Consider the following 15,485-nt stretch of genomic DNA (forward strand, 5'->3'; position numbering starts at 1 on the left):
CACCATCATCACCATCATCATCACCATCATCACCATCATCATCACCATCATCACCATCACCATCATCATCACCATCATCACCATCATCATCACCACCATCATCATCACCACCATCTCCATCATCATCACCACCATCACCATCATCACCATCATCATCATCATCACCTTCATCACCATCATCACCATCACCATCACCACCATCACCATCACCACCATCATCATCACCATCATCACCATCACCATCACCATCATCACCACCATCACCTTCATCACCATCATCACCTTCATCACCATCACCATCAAACAAACTGAGGACCCGCCCAGTGACCTGGGGCCTCCACTTGGCAAGGAGCTTTCCAGCTTCTAGGGCTCTCCAGACCCCACGTGTAAGACAGGCCCTTTGCTAGATGTCACAATTTAAGAGAAGGTTGGGAACAAACCCGGGGGCAAGAACTGTGGAGGGAGAGGACAGGCAAAACCTTATAACCAGAGAGGGTCTGAAGGAAGACGGACCTTCACCGGCCAGGGGATGGTGACTCCTGCCTTCAGATGCTTCTAGGTGGTGTCGTGGGGAGTGGGCACCCAGCAGGCTCCCTGAGGTGGGGTCACGTCCCCTCAGTGGGCAAGGCCTCCAGGAAGACCAAGTCCGCTCGAAGGAGAGTTTGATTTCACCGTCACCCTGCCCAGCCCCCAGGCGCACCTGCCTTCAGTGACCTTCCGGGACCTCCCAGCCACCAGAGTGGCCAGTGCCATTCCCACAAGAGGAGCTCTGGACCGGCTGGTGCCGTGTTGTTGCACCAGATGGGGCCTCTCGCTGGAATCTCAGCGAGGCCCCGTGCGGACCAGCGGCGGCCACAGGGGCGGCCGGGGCCCATCTGACTCTGCCCTCACGTGCTGTCCCCGCCCCTCCCCCCAGGATGGCCAAGAACTCCCGCATGAGCCTCGCCAGAGCCTCCAATGAGAACTACACGTTCTGCTGGCGGGTGTTCTGCGCCTGGGACTACCTCATCGGAAACCCAGAGGCCGCGGAGAGCAAGACGGCCGCCATCGTGAACAGCATCCGGGTGAGTGGGCGGCGCGGCGGGGCCCGGGCGGTTGGGGCTCCTCCGACCTTGACCGCGGGGCCGCCAGGGCTCTGCGGGGTGGCGTCCTCCGCAGCGAGGGCGTGGACCTCACGCACCCACGGTCCCAAGGAGTGCAAGCGAGACACTGAAAAACTCCTCTTTATTTTAATTTTTGAAATTCGTCCCCCACAAATTTCAGTTGGTGTGCTCTTGATAGTTTGCATAAGGGACTGCGATCATATTGCAGGTAACTTGTGAGTAAATAAATAAACGTGTGTTGTCCAGGTGACCGTTAGCACCAGCTCCGAAGAGGATGCAGTCAGAGCTCAAAGGGACTCGGGTCCACTGAGCAGCCCGGCAGCTCGACGCTGCCCCCTTTGGGGAAAACCCATTTAGATCATTTCACTTATTACATAACGTGTGCTTCCACCACCCCCCCCCCAAGCCCCCGTCGCCGTGTATTTTTATTTTTCTTAATGTTCATCTATTTTTGAGAGAGAGACAGAGCACAAGTGGGGGAGGAACAGAGAGAGGGAGACACAGAAGCAGCTCCAGGCTCCGAGCTGTCAGCACACAGCCCGTCACTGGGCTTGAGCCCATAAACCGCTAGATCATGACCTGAGCTGAAGACAGAGGCTTAACCAACTGAGACCCCCAGGCGCGCCGCCATTTTTATCCACTTAGTATTATACAAAGCCCTGATGCCAACAACACCTCACAGAGTGGTTACAAATACTGAATAATCATTTCTTACCATGAACTGTTCTAAACACTCACGATTAATGGGAACGCGATGATGCTAATTCGAACGTGTCTTTTCCTACAGGAGGCCATCCTGGAAGAGCAGGAAAAGAAGAAGAGCAAAAACCTGTAAGTGTGGGGACAGCCCATCCTTCATTCACCGATACAACATCGTAATTTGGTACAAAAAAACTATATCTTACTTTCACACATGGTCAGGCAGCTCTTCTTTCTTCTTTTTTAAAAAAAATTTAAGTTTATTTATTTATTCTGAGAGAGACAGAGAGGACAGGGGAGGGGCAGAGAGAGGAGACCGACTCCCAAGCAGTCTCCGTACCCCAGGGCGGGGCTCGAACCCACGAACCTCAAGGCCACGACCTGAGCTTGAACCAAGACTCGGACGTCTGACCTACGGGCGCCCTCTTCTTTCTTTGTAAAATCTATTCTTCTAGTCACGTGACACGCGGGTCGGGAGCAGTGTTTAGGGGCATTTCCTCCCCCCTTCCATCAGGGCGGGGCTTCTAAAGCTGACTGCCGTCTTTTACTTAGATAATGAAGAGGTATTTTTAGCACCAATTTCTCATTTTCTAAATTAAGCAAAGGTTACTTCATTTTTTTAATGTTTATTTATTTTTGAGAGACAAAGACAGAGACAGAGCACCAGCAGGGGAGGGACAGAGAGTCCAAAGCAGCTCCAGGCTCTGAGCGGTCAGCACAGAGCCGGACGTGGGGCTCGAACCCACGACCCGTGAGATCATGACCTGAGCTGAAGCCAGACGCTCAACGGACTGAGCCGCCAGGCGCCCCAGCAGAGATGACCATATTTAGCAACAGATCCAAGAAGGTGTTAAGAAGCAAATAGTATCCAGTTCTTGTTGACAGCCTTCCCAGGTGATGGCTCAGATCTGAACTTCTTCTCGGGGATTTGAGGGCTGCCTGGAGGAGGTGAGCCCCTTCAGCCAGAGAGCTGATGACATGAAGGACTGATGCCCGAAGGGACAGTGACCTGTCCTCGTGGGTCAGCTCTCTGACACCCTCGCGGCTCTTTAGCCCCTGGGTTCGTTTCCAGGCCGTGGAAAGCCAGGTGGAGCCACGCGGTGGTCACGGGGAGGTGAGCAGGCTCACGCGGGCCGTTGAGGAAGCCGGTGGAAGGATTCCCCGGCGGGAGGCGGAGGGGCGCTAGCTTCCTTCCAGGCCTCAACTTCCTCCCCTGTGAAGTGAGAATGGGGTCACCCGGGGCTTCTCATGGGGCGGAGAGCACCCACCCACACAGTCACCCCTCCGGGCACAAACCACGGGACAACTCGGGCGCCCACCGCGACTCGCTGAGCTAGAACGCCAGGACGTGGGCCGCGGGAATCCACGTGCTTAGCAAGCCTTGCGAAGCAACCCTTACGGGTCATTGTGGTGATTTTCCCCCAAATTTGAGAATGGCAGCATCTGGCTCACAGGTGATGCGTGACGCGTTAGACGCCAGAACGGCAAGAATAGCCAGTTTTCATCCTCCTCCACACGGACAAATCCTGAATCCTCCCGACGCTGCCCAGACCTGGGGAGAATCGGTGTGACAGGCCGTCGGGGCCATCAGGATATTCCCACGGGGCGGGGAAGGGAGAGGGTGCAGACAGGGGAAGGGAACGTTTGACTGGTGACCTCAGCCCGCTCCCGTCACATGCATTTTCTGGTGCGGTCAGCACGGGACCTGACAGGTGGGCCCCCACCAGGGACAGCTGCCTGGTCTGGGATCAGGAGCCAGTGCGGAAGCCCAGGATGGGATTAATGAACTTCACTGTTTCTCAGATTTCCCAGCTGCAGTGCTCTGATTCTTTATCTAGAGTTCTGCTCAGACAAGGTGATGTGCATCAAGTCATTTGGGGGTGAACTTCCTCCTTGTGCAGATGAAGGGCCACCACTGATGTAGACGGAGGTATCACGACCGGCCCGAGGTCACCAGAGGGTGGAAATTGTCCTTCACAGACAGATTGGCACATCTCTTCTGTGCCCGTCACATCCTTCTGGCCTCACCTCTGCCTCTGGCACCTGCTGCCGGGCTGTGTGGGGGCCACAGCTGCATACACACGGCCCCCCGCACCCCTCACCCTCAGTGGTACCCATGCTTGCTGCTCCGGGGCCCCTGTGAGGCTACAGTGTGGGGCACCCGCCGAGCCCCCGGTCAGGGTGCACGCACTGCAATCCGAGAGCCTGGGGGCCGTGCCAGGGGTCCACGCCCAGGGAGCGCCCTTGACCAGTAGGGACAAGAGTGGTGACAGGAGCTTCCCTACCTCTCGCTGAGACGCAGCTCAGAAGCCCCCCAGGAGACCCCGCCGTCGCCTCGAGCTGCGGCGGAGACCCCGACGTGCCTGCCTGCTGCCCTCCCCCCGCCTCCCGCACAGACCTCCTGGGACCCCATCCCAAATAAAGTACTTGCAGACGGGCCTTTGCTGGAGGCCCTGCTTTGGGGAAACCCAGTTTCCCTAAAGTTGGAAGAAGGTGCCTAAAAATAAGCCAGTTGGTTGGGAGCGCCTGGAGGGCTCAGTCCGCTGAGTGTCCAACTTCAGCTCAGGTCATGATCTCCTGGTTCGTGGGTTCGAGTCTCGTGTCGGGCTCTGTGCTGACAGCTCAGAGCCTGGAGCTGCTTCAGATTCTGTGTCTCCACCTCTCTCCCTACCCCTCCCTGCTCTCTCTTTAATAAACATTAATATATATATATACATATATATTAAACAGTGGGGTTGCCCCCAGAGGTAGGAAGGAAAGAGCAAACCCGTATCAGGGCATTAGCTCGCTCTCCACTTCCTTGCTCATCGTCTAGGAAAGAGCCAGGAGGTGTTTATATGCACGGGGCCCCTTCCAGGAGCGAGAATGCAAGCGTGCGGAAGAGGAAACCACCTCAGAGGGAATGTTCTAGAGGGAAAGACAGCAAAGCACGCACTGCTGTCTGACGCCGTGCGCAGATTCATGCTACTTGTGTCAAGTCCTACCCATGGCAGCCGGGTGGACTCATGAGTCTTCGTTGGTCCCTTAGGAAATGAGGGCTTGGGGGGCGGGGGGAGGACAGCACTGATGCTTCAGGGCCCAGGATTCCCGAGGTGGGACGGGGGTCCCGGCGCTAACCGGGCGCCCTGAGCGCAGCCCGTGGCCCCGTCCACACGCCCCCTCTCCCCGCAGGGCCGTGACCGTGTGCCTGAGGATTGTGGCCAACGTCCTGGTGCTTCTGTCGCTCGCTGGAAGCATCTACCTCATCTACTTCGTGGTGGACCGGTCCCAGAAGCTGGCGCAGTCCAAGAAGGAGCTGACGCTCTGGGAGAAGAACGAGGTACCCTCCCCTGCCGGCTGCCCCTTGGGCAGACGGACTAGAAACGTCCCCTTGGACCACCGGGGCCCGCTGCCTGCCCGAGAGCGCTGGCTGCAGGGCTCCGAGCCAGGACGGACGCACAGACGTGGGGGGGGGGGCGGGGGGGCCTCTGTCGGGAACCTTCGAGCGTTCATCCCGTCCTTCCCCTTCGGGGCCCGCGGACTGCACTTGGCATTTTCACCAGGTGTTTCTCCACCTTCCGTTCCCGGAGGTGGACTTCCCGTCAGAGTCGCTCCAGTGACCGGGCCGCCGTCCATGGCACCTGTCACTGCTGACCGGGTGCCAGCTCCTAAACACTTAGGTTGTTTCTAGACGTCTTTTTTTTTTAACGTTTATTTATTTTTGAGACAGAGAGACAGAGCATGAGCAGGGGAGGGGCAGAGAGAGAGGGAGACACAGACTCTGAAGCAGGTCCAGGCTCTGAGCTGTCAGCACAGAGCCCGATGTGGGGCTCGAACCCACGAACCGTGAGATCCTGACCTGAGCTGAAGTCAGATGCTTCACGGACTGAGCCTTTTGCTCTTTAGGACAAGGCTCCCACCAGGTTCCTATGAGGGACAAGCCCACGAGGAACTGGGCCCCTTGAGGACGGTGACTGGGCGGGGACCTGGGGGAGGCTGTCCGCTAGGAGCCGGGCGGCCCCGAGAGCCCCCTACCGCGGGAAGGCTGGGCGGCGGCGTGGGCGTGGGGCTCATGTCACTGCACACCATCCCCGCAGGTGAGCGTGGTCGTGTCCCTGGTCACCATGCTGGCGCCGTCGGCCTTCGACCTCATCGCCGCCCTGGAGATGTACCACCCGCGGACCGCCCTGCGCTTCCAGCTGGCGAGGTGCGGCCGTCCCTCGGGGGCAAGCTCCTTCACTGCCCTCCACGCTCAGCACAGAACGTCCCCTGTGGGTGCAGCTCAGGAACAGCGGGAGGCGCAGGAGAGGAGGGGGGGGGCAGGAGGCCGGGACAGGGTGGGGCCGGGTGGTGGCTGCGGGTGCCTGCGGGGTCCCGGGAACCCCGCAGGAGCAGGGCAGCGACGCGCATGCCTAGTGCTGGCCTCCCCGCCTCCCGGAGGGCAGTGCCCTCGTCTACGCAGTGGACCAGGAGCAGGTCTACGCGGTGCGGGGACGGTTCGCTGACCGGGGCAGAGGGGGTGCGTCACAGCCCTGCTTTACACCCGCCTCTGCGTCCGCCCTGTGCCCCTTGGGGACGTTCTGCAGAGCCAGTGGTCCGCCGGCTCTGGGCAGGGCTGCTCCCATTCAGGAGCAGCGGACATTTTCCCGAAAGACCAGAGAGTAAATGCTTTTGGTTGTCACAGCATGAAAGTGGCCAGGGGCAGTTTGCAAAGGAGCCGGGGGGCAGGGGTGGCCGTGTCCCTCATAACTTTATTGTCAAAAAATAGGTGAGGCCCGGGTTTCGCCTGAAGTCTCTTTGCCTCTCCCTAAAACCCAACTGTCATTTCAAAGGTAGAAAAACAGGGCCGGAAAGAGCAAGGGTCTCAGTGTGGTTTAGATTTGTATGTCCCTGATGATCAGTGATGTTGAGCATCTTTTCAAGTGTTGGTTGGCCAACTGGATGTCGTCTTTGGAGAAATGTCTAGTCATGTCTTCTGCCCATTTCCTCACTAGATTATTTGTGTTTTGGGTGTTGAGTTTGGTAAGTTCTTTGTAGATTTTGGACACTAGCCCTTTATCCGATATGCTGTTTGCAAACATCTTCTCCTGTTCTGCCGGTTGCCTTTTAGTTTGCTGATTGTGTCCTTCGCTGTGCAGATTTTATACTTTTTAAAAACTGTTTATTTTGAGAGAGAGCACGTATGTGTGTTAGCAGGGGAGGGGCGGGGAGAGGGCGAGAGAATCCCAAGCAGGCTCCTCGCTGTCAGAGCAGAGCCCGATGTGGGGCTCAATCCCGTAAACTGTGAGGTCATGACCTGAGCCAAAATCAAAAGTCAGACGCTTAACCCACTGAGCCACTCAGGCGCCCAGAAGCTTTCTCTCCTGATGAGGTCTCTCTAGTTCAGTTTGGCTTCTCCTTCCCTGGCCTCTGGAGACATGTGTCCAGTAAGAAGTTGCTGCCGCCCAAGTCCAAGATGTCGTTGCCTGTTTCCTCCTTTAGGATTTTGATGGCTTCCTGTTTCACATTTTGAATTTGTTTTCGTGATTGGTACATATAATGGAATACCACTCAGCAATCAAAAAGGATGAAATCTTGCCATTTGTAACAACATGAATGGAGCTAGAGGGTATCACACTAAGCAAAAGAAGTCAGGCAGAAAAAGACAAATATCATGCGATTTCACTCCTATGTGGAATTTGAGAAACACAACTAATGAACGTAGAAGGAAAACAAAAATAAGTAAGAAAAGAGAGAATGTTCTCTTTCCCCCACGTGATTCTGAGGGACACCGCATGGCAGCCAGGGTGTCGGGAGGCCGGGAGATGCGCCCCTAGTCGCCCCGTCGAGACCGCGGGCTGGCGGGCGGCCTGGCCTCTCAGGCGGGTGTGTGCTTTCAGGGTCCTCGTGCTGTACCTGGGGAACCTCTACAGCCTGATCATCGCTCTGCTGGACAAAGTGAACGGCATGAGCTCTGACGTGAGTGCGTCCTGGGGCACGGCCGTGCCCTGTCCCACTGCCACGTGTGCACACGCACAGGCCCACACGCAAACACACGCACACGTGCACGCACACATGTGCACACACAAACACACACATGTGCACAAGCAACTGTACTCAACACACATGTGCATGTACACACACATGTGTACACCCGTGCACACTTGTGCACGTGCACTCACATGCACTCCTGTGCCCATGCAAACATAAGCACACAATGCATACGCATGCACACATATATATGTGCACACTCAACACACATGCACACATGCATTGCACAGGCAAACACACAAACATGCACAGGCATGAATGCACGCATGCACATGCATGGAACACACATGTGCCATGCAATGATATGCACACACACATGCACAAACACATGTGTGCATTGCACATGCACATGTGTGGGTACACAATGCATACACATGCACATGTGCACACGCAAACACACACACATGTGACACACGTATGCACATACACATATACAGGCACGTACACACACATACACATGCATGCACACGCGGCACATGCACACGCATGCATGTACACACACATGCACGTGCACACGCACACAAGGGCCGTCATCTTTGCGGATATTATCACTTATACTCACACTCCATTGTCATGTTCAAAACAACTCATCTGTGGTCTTCTCAAGGTAAAGAGGGGAGAATTAGCCCAATTCCAGCTAAAGAAACTGAGGCCAGGGCTTATGGCTGGCGAGTGACCTGGCTGGGAGAGCGGACCTTGGGTTCCTAGACCCCAGCTCTTCGCCGTCACCCGCCCTGGAGTGTCCGGTCAGCAGGCTGCGCTCCGTCGCCCATCGGTAACACGGATGAGGACGCTCACCTGCCGCGCACACAAGGGCGAGAGGAAGCGCCCGGCGTTACCCTAGGCCGGCGTCTGCCCCTCACTGAGGACCAGGGCCACCCTCAGGGCCAGCACTGAGGGGGCCATGCACCAAGCTAGAGACAGAAAGAGTGGAGAGACACACACGCAAAGAGATACAGTGAGAGAGAGACGGAGGGAGATTGTTCCCAAGCAGCGCTCTTGTTGGTGTCTGTGATTCTTATTTACAAACCCGTGAACACACTTCTTTTCCCCCTTCTCTCCCTCTGCAGGAAGTTGCCACCAATAGCAACATGAGCCACTGGACAGGCTCTGCCACCTTCTCCCCCACCAGTGCGACCCCGGGACGGGAGGAATGGTCCACACGCGGGCCCGGGCCAGGGCTCGGGAGGAACAGCACATGGGCCCCAGAGGAGGCTGGCGTTCCCACCTTCCCTTGGCCCCTCCCGGAGGCCAACAGGACCCCCGTCTACACCCAGAGTCCGCAGGACCAGTGCTGGGAGACATACGTCGGGCAGGTAGCTCCTTTCTCCCTCATAAAGCCCCTCCGCACCCACCTCATCGTGCCCTTCGGAAGGCTCCCTTGCTCTATTTTCTAGGAAAGGAAAATAAGGCTCAGTGAGGGCCTCTGATTTTCTCCGATTCAATCACGGCGATCAGCGCTAAGACTCATGCATGCTAACTGAGGGCCAGCCCTGTGCTGAGTGCTCAGTCCTCCTGAGAACGTGGTGGGACCCTCCATGTAGACACACTCGGGGAACTGAGACCCCAGGGTCAGTAACCTGACCACGGACACAGATGGTACAGAGCAGAGGGACGGTCTGACCCCAGGCATCCGCTCCAGACTCTGCTCTCTGCCCGCCCCCCTACGGGACCTCAAGCAGAGAATCCCAGCCCCCGTCCCCTGCAGGTATTATCTGTCCTGTGAACTTGAATCACTGGCCTCAAGTGGTCTCCAGCGGCTCAGAACCACAGACTTTAGGTTCTGTCCTGGTTTCCTGTCCTGTTGGACTCAGAAACCAAAATTCAAATTCAAATTAGCAAGTATTTTTTTGAGCACCCATTATGCACCCGACACACCACCGCTGCCGCTGAGGGAGGGCTGGTGGGGATTGGCGGGTGGAGGGGCCCCGTGGGGAGAGGGGACACCAAGGCCCCTGTGTTCCAGGAGATGCTGAAGCTTTCTATCATCGACATGCTCTTCACCGTGGCCAGCATTCTGCTCATTGACTTCTTCCGAGGACTTTTCGTCCGCTACCTAAGTGACTACTGGTGTTGGGACCTGGAAAGCAAGTTTGTGAGTGAGATGCGGGTCCACGGGGACCCTCCGCCGGCCGGACCCTCCTCTCCGGATGCGCAGAGAGGAGCCACACGAGGGAAGGGGGGAGGGGTCCAGGGCTGAGTTTCCTTCTCACTCTCACACTTCCTGTTTCCTGGGAGCCCCACAGACCTCCATCCCCCTGGTCTGTGAGAGCAAAGAATGCTTCCCACATGACTGTCACAATCTGGCTTGTGCAAAGAACTTTGGAACCAGTATTTTTTAACATTTATTTATTATTTTTGGGAGAGAGAGAGAGAGTACAAGTGGGGAATGGGCAGAGAGAGAGGGAGACACAGAGTCCAAAGCGGGATCCAGGCCCTGAGTTGTCAGCACAGAGCCAGAAGCGAGGCTCAAACTCACAAACTTCGAGATCATGATCTGAGCTGAAGTTGGACGCTTAACTGACTGAGCCCCCCAGATGCCCCGGAACTGGCTTTTAATGTGAAATTTCGTTTTCCTTGTCTCTTACAGCCTGAATATGGGGAATTCAAAATAGCAGAGAACGTGTTACATTTGGTCTACAACCAAGGGATGATTTGGTAGGTATCAAAGCTTCTTCTTACCTTCTCTTATCGCTCATCCAGACTAAGATTTTCTTTAAGTTTATTTATTTCAAGAGAGAGCGTGAGTGGGGCCGGGGCAGAGAGAAAAGGAGAGAGAGAGAGACAGAATCCCAAGCAGGCTCTGGGCTGTCAGCGCAGAACCCGATGCAGGGCTCAAACTCACAAATCGTGAGATCGTGACCTGAGCTGAAATCAAGAGTCAGACACAACCGACTGAGCCACCCAGGTGCCCCTGGACTTAAGATTTTGACTTCCTCGGTCCGGACGGCACATGACTGTCACAAACACAGTCATAAGAATTAAAAGAGAAATAGTTCCAAACGACCATCTTGCATGTATCATAATTTTAGCAATGGCTTTCTAAGAATTTTGTGGAAAGGAGCAAGAAAGGAAATAGTCTGTATTTAGGCCACTTTGGTCACAGCCACCCCCCAACACACTTCTGGGGGGCTGGGGGGCTGGGAACGGGGTCTGCTGAGTGCCCACGAGTTCCAGGAGGGGCTATGCCCCGGCCTGCCCTTGGCACCCCACTGTCCCTCCCACGTGCCACCGTATTTTCAAGGGGCCCCGAGCCCAGGAACATGGCCGTCTTCCAGACCAAGTGACCCATCCTGGGATGAGTCCAAACACCGGAAATCCGTTCACGCAGGGCAACTCCCGGCCAAGGCGGTCCTTTTCCTAAAGTTACCGAAGACCCCAAAGAGACCCCACAGACGGTGCGGGACCTCCCGGAGCCGTGCCTCCCTCTCCGTTTCTGCCCGTCCGAGCACACGCAGTGCTGTCCGTTCAAATACAAGCAAGAAAAGGCAGTGTCCACACTTTTTGTGGACGCCCCAGGCATTCAGGAAACAGTCTCTCTCCATAATCACTCAGCGAATTTCCTGAGGCACAGAGAGGGACCACGCAAAATCTCTTCCATCAGCTCTGTTCCCTTGTGGTCCACTCCACTTTGCAAAACTTCCACAAACACAGTCTCAAAGGTGACACGTGACGTTTACTCACTACCTGCTCGATACCGGGCACTTTTAAAACTGCAGTGACCTCACGTGTCGGCAAGAGGAAGGGTGAGTACAGCTCACGAGATGCTCTAGGAAGGAGGCCGCGGTCCTAGACTGTTTGTACAGCATCCTTCTAACGGTTCCGTTTCACTGGGAGTTGTTGCTGATCTCCTAGGGCCCACTCTGTAAGGTCAACTTTGCGGCAGGTGTGTAAGCACGTGAGCGAGCCCGGTGCCTGTGGGGTTCAGCAGCGCCCCCAGTCCAGGGGTCTTGGAGCAAAGCCCTGCACCTAAGGGGCGACTGCTGGGTGGGGCTTTTGGTAAAAGCAAAACAGCAAAGATCCCCTTTGGATTTCTATTAGCGACAAGAGGTCCTAAGGCAGGTCTTTCGGAGAAGCAGGGTGGCCTGCGGCAAGCTGTCCGACACCGTGACGTGTCTGCCCCTCGCCGGGCGTGGAGGCGGACACAGTGTGAGGCACGCCTGTGCCGCAGGGGCGCCGTGACGCGGGTCCCCACTCGCCCGTGGGAGTGACGGGCTGTGTCCCCAGGCCGGGCGGCCTGGCCTCTCCAGGGTCCTCCGTTCTCTGGGCATCGGGTGGAAATGCCGGGTGTTGGACGCAGGGGGACGGGAGGGCACAGCTCACCACCCCCCCCCCGCCGCTGCAGGATGGGGGCCTTCTTCTCTCCCTGCCTCCCCGCCTTCAACGTGCTCAAGCTGGTGGGCCTCATGTACCTGCGGAGCTGGGCCGTGCTCACCTGCAACGTGCCGCACCAGCAGGTGTTCCGGGCCTCCAGGTGAGGGCCGGGCCTCCTTCCCCCGCCGCGGGCCGCCAGCGATGTCCTGGTCCCGCGTGTCCTCCCCTGGCATGTCCCCTGACCTCTGTCGTGCCTGCCCTTGGGCTTCCTAGCCCCGCACACGTGTTTTTAAGCGTTTTCCTGCTCTAATAATCACCTAGAAGGCGCACAAGGCGTGAATGTGCATGAACTGAGCGCGGGTGGGAACCGGCACCTGGACGGGGAAGCCGACCCGGAGGAGCACCCAGAGGCCCCTTTGCACTCGAGGCCCCGCATTACCAGCCCCTAAGGGCCGGTCTTCTGCTTTGTGTAGATGGGCGTGCACGCACTTCGGGCTTCCTTCCCTCGGTCCTGTGCTCCGTGGCCCGTCCTACGACGGAGAGCACCCCGGGGCCGTATCCCCACTGCTGGCCGGCATGTGGGCTGTTCCCTAAGCATCTTTTTTAAGTTTTTTATTTATTTTTGAGAGAGAGAGAGAGAGACAGCACGCACAGGGGAGGGTCAGAGAGAGGGAGACACACAATCCGAAGCAGGGTCCAGGCTCCGTGCTGTTAGCACAGAGCCCGATGCGGGGCTTGAACCCACAAACCGTGAGATCATGACCTGAGCCGAAGTCAGACGCTTAACTGACTGAGCCGCCCAGATGTCCCCCTAAGTGTCTTTTTAAACACTTTTTTAGTGGGTATTTATTTTGAGAAAGAGAGAGAAAGAGCAAGCAGGGGAGGGGCAGAGAGAGAGGGAGAGTGAATGTCCAGCAGGCTCCATGCTGTCAGCCCAGAACCTGATATGGGGCAGGACCCGCGAACCTTGAGATCATGACCTGAGTGGAAATGAAGAATCAGACCCTTAACCAACTGAGCCACCCAGGCGCCCCCAAGCATCTTTTTAAAAAAATGTTTTAATGTTTATTTATTTTCGAGAAAGAGACAGAGCATGAGCAAGGGAGGGGCAGAGAGAGAGGGAGACACAGAATCCGAAGCAGCTCCAGGCTCTGAGCTAGCTGTCAGCACAGAGCCCGACGCGGGGCTTGAACCCACAGACTGTGAGATCTGACCTGAGCCGGAGCCGGAGGCTTAACCGACTGAGCCCCGCAGGCGCCCCTTGCTCTGATATCTTCTATTACCTTCTAGCCAAGTCTACCTCATTGAAGAGAGGCAGGGAGACAGGGCGTGCTAGCCGGGCACCTCTAGATGGGGCACTCCTCTGCTCAGACCTAATGGTCCGGAGCAGTCCTCGGGGACGCCTGGGCAGCCGCGCCCCGTGACGCCAGCCCTGACTCAGGGCCCAGGCCCCATTACCCTGAGCAGCCAGGAGCAGAGGGGCTGAAAGGCTGAGCGCAAACCACAGCCAAGTGAGGGAGTCGAGAATCAGACCACAGGAACCTCGCCGCCCTGACAGGGGAGACCCATGCAAGGCTGGGAGGCTGAGGGGGGAGGCTGAGGGGGGACGCGAGATGGGAACCCAGGTGGGTGGAGCAAAGGCTGGACGAGTTTCCCACGAATCAACCTTATCCAGCGATGACTCTCCTGGTCTGAGGCGGACAGATGCTCAGCCAACTTTTGTTAGGAAAACAGGTCGGGCTGGGTCATCCGTGACATCCCTTTGGGCACCCATTTGGTGAGCTGCTTGCGACGCTATGACAGAGCCTTTCCTAGACAGCAGCAGGAGGAGGATTTTTTTTTTAATTTTGAATGCTTTATTTACTTTTGAGACAGAGAGAGACAGAGCACCAGCAGGGGAGGGGCAGCGAGAGAGGGAGACACAGAATCAGAAGCAGCTCCAGGCTCCGAGCTGTCAGCACAGAGCCCCACACGGGGCTTGAACCCCCAGACCAGGAGATCATGCCCTGAGCTGAAGCCACACACTTCGACTGAGCCCCCCGGCACCCCTGCAGGGGGAGGGATGTTCTGTCTGTAAAGGGTCGGGCTGCAGTGCAGGGGTTGGTCTGGGTGTACGCATCGCCGTCAGCTCCCTCAGAAGGAGCGCGCCGTCTCTTCCAGGTCCAACAACTTCTACCTGGCGATGCTGCTGTTCATGCTGTTCCTGTGCATGCTGCCCACCGTCTTCGCCATCGTCCGGTACAAGCCGTCGCCGAAGTGCGGGCCCTTCAGGTACGTTACCGGGTTCTGTCCCCTCTGCCCCAGCAACTGGGCACTCGGGGAAGGGCCCCTGCCTTAAATCGAATTCTCCTCCCGGACCACGGGACCGGTCAACAGCAGAGAAAGGTGGTGAACCCACAGCCCATGACTCAGGGCCAGTGCCCTTTCCTGGACAGCAGGCTGCCCTCGGATGGCACCATCTCTGCACTCATCTTGAAAACACAGAGCCTCTTCAAAAAGTATGGCTCCTGTGCTCTGGAGAAAGCCCGCCTGGGCCGCCTTTGCCTCGGGGTGCTGTTCTTTTTTTTTTTTTAAGTAGTTTACTGTCAAATTGGTTCCATACAACACCCAGTGCTCTTGCCCGCAGGTGCCCTCCTCCATCACCACCACCTCTTTTCCCCCCTCCCCCTTCAACCCTCAGTTCGTTTTCAGTATTCAGCAGTCTCTCAAGTTTTGAGTCCCTCTCTCTCCCCAACTCTCTTTCTCTCTTCCCCTCCCCCTGGTCCTCCATTAGGTTTCTCCTGTTTTCCTGTTAGACCTATGAGTGCAAACATATGGTGTCTGTCCTTCTCTGCCTGACTTATTTCGCTTAGCATGACACCCTCAAAGTCCATCCACTTTCCTACAAATGGCCAGATTTCATTCTTCCTCATTTCCATGTAGGACTCCATTGTGTATATATACCACATCTTCTTGAACCACTCATCTGGTGATGGACATGGAGGCTCTTTCCATGATTTGGCTATTGTTGACATTGCTGCTATGAACATTGGGGTACATGTGCCCCTATGCATCAGCACTTCTGTATCAGGATGCTGTTCTTTTTTTTTTCAATAAGCATTTTGCATTTTATTTCATTATCTACTCAAAGTCATGTCTACTGCACCTCTAAACATTTCATTAAATCCAATGATACAGCAAACACTCCCAAAATAAACTTAGATTGTATTGCAGTTTCACTTAACAGTATATAAAATGCTGTGTTGTGACAGGTATCAACTCTCCATTAGATACTGAATCAGTTTTTCTTAAGCACTACTAACTACTTCCTTTTCTTGAAGCTAGATCATTCTGAAAAAATCCTGTTAGACCTATGAGTGC

General features: G+C 56.1%; 1 protein-coding gene across 1 annotated transcript in view; it reads left to right on the top strand.

Moving 5' to 3' along the window:
* TMC3 (transmembrane channel like 3) overlaps positions 1-15,485 on the top strand; it is a 35,447-nt gene that overhangs the window by 11,755 nt on the left and 8,207 nt on the right. Inside the window, 10 exon segments of the mRNA XM_029951974.1 lie at positions 917-1,064; positions 1,891-1,934; positions 4,974-5,121; positions 5,879-5,988; positions 7,661-7,739; positions 8,882-9,127; positions 9,778-9,906; positions 10,402-10,469; positions 12,157-12,285; positions 14,286-14,396. Coding sequence (XP_029807834.1) covers positions 917-1,064; positions 1,891-1,934; positions 4,974-5,121; positions 5,879-5,988; positions 7,661-7,739; positions 8,882-9,127; positions 9,778-9,906; positions 10,402-10,469; positions 12,157-12,285; positions 14,286-14,396 — 1,212 coding nt within the window.

Source organism: Suricata suricatta, chromosome 9 (genome assembly GCF_006229205.1).
Source record: "Suricata suricatta isolate VVHF042 chromosome 9, meerkat_22Aug2017_6uvM2_HiC, whole genome shotgun sequence".
In the NCBI taxonomy this organism is placed as follows: domain Eukaryota; kingdom Metazoa; phylum Chordata; class Mammalia; order Carnivora; family Herpestidae; genus Suricata; species Suricata suricatta.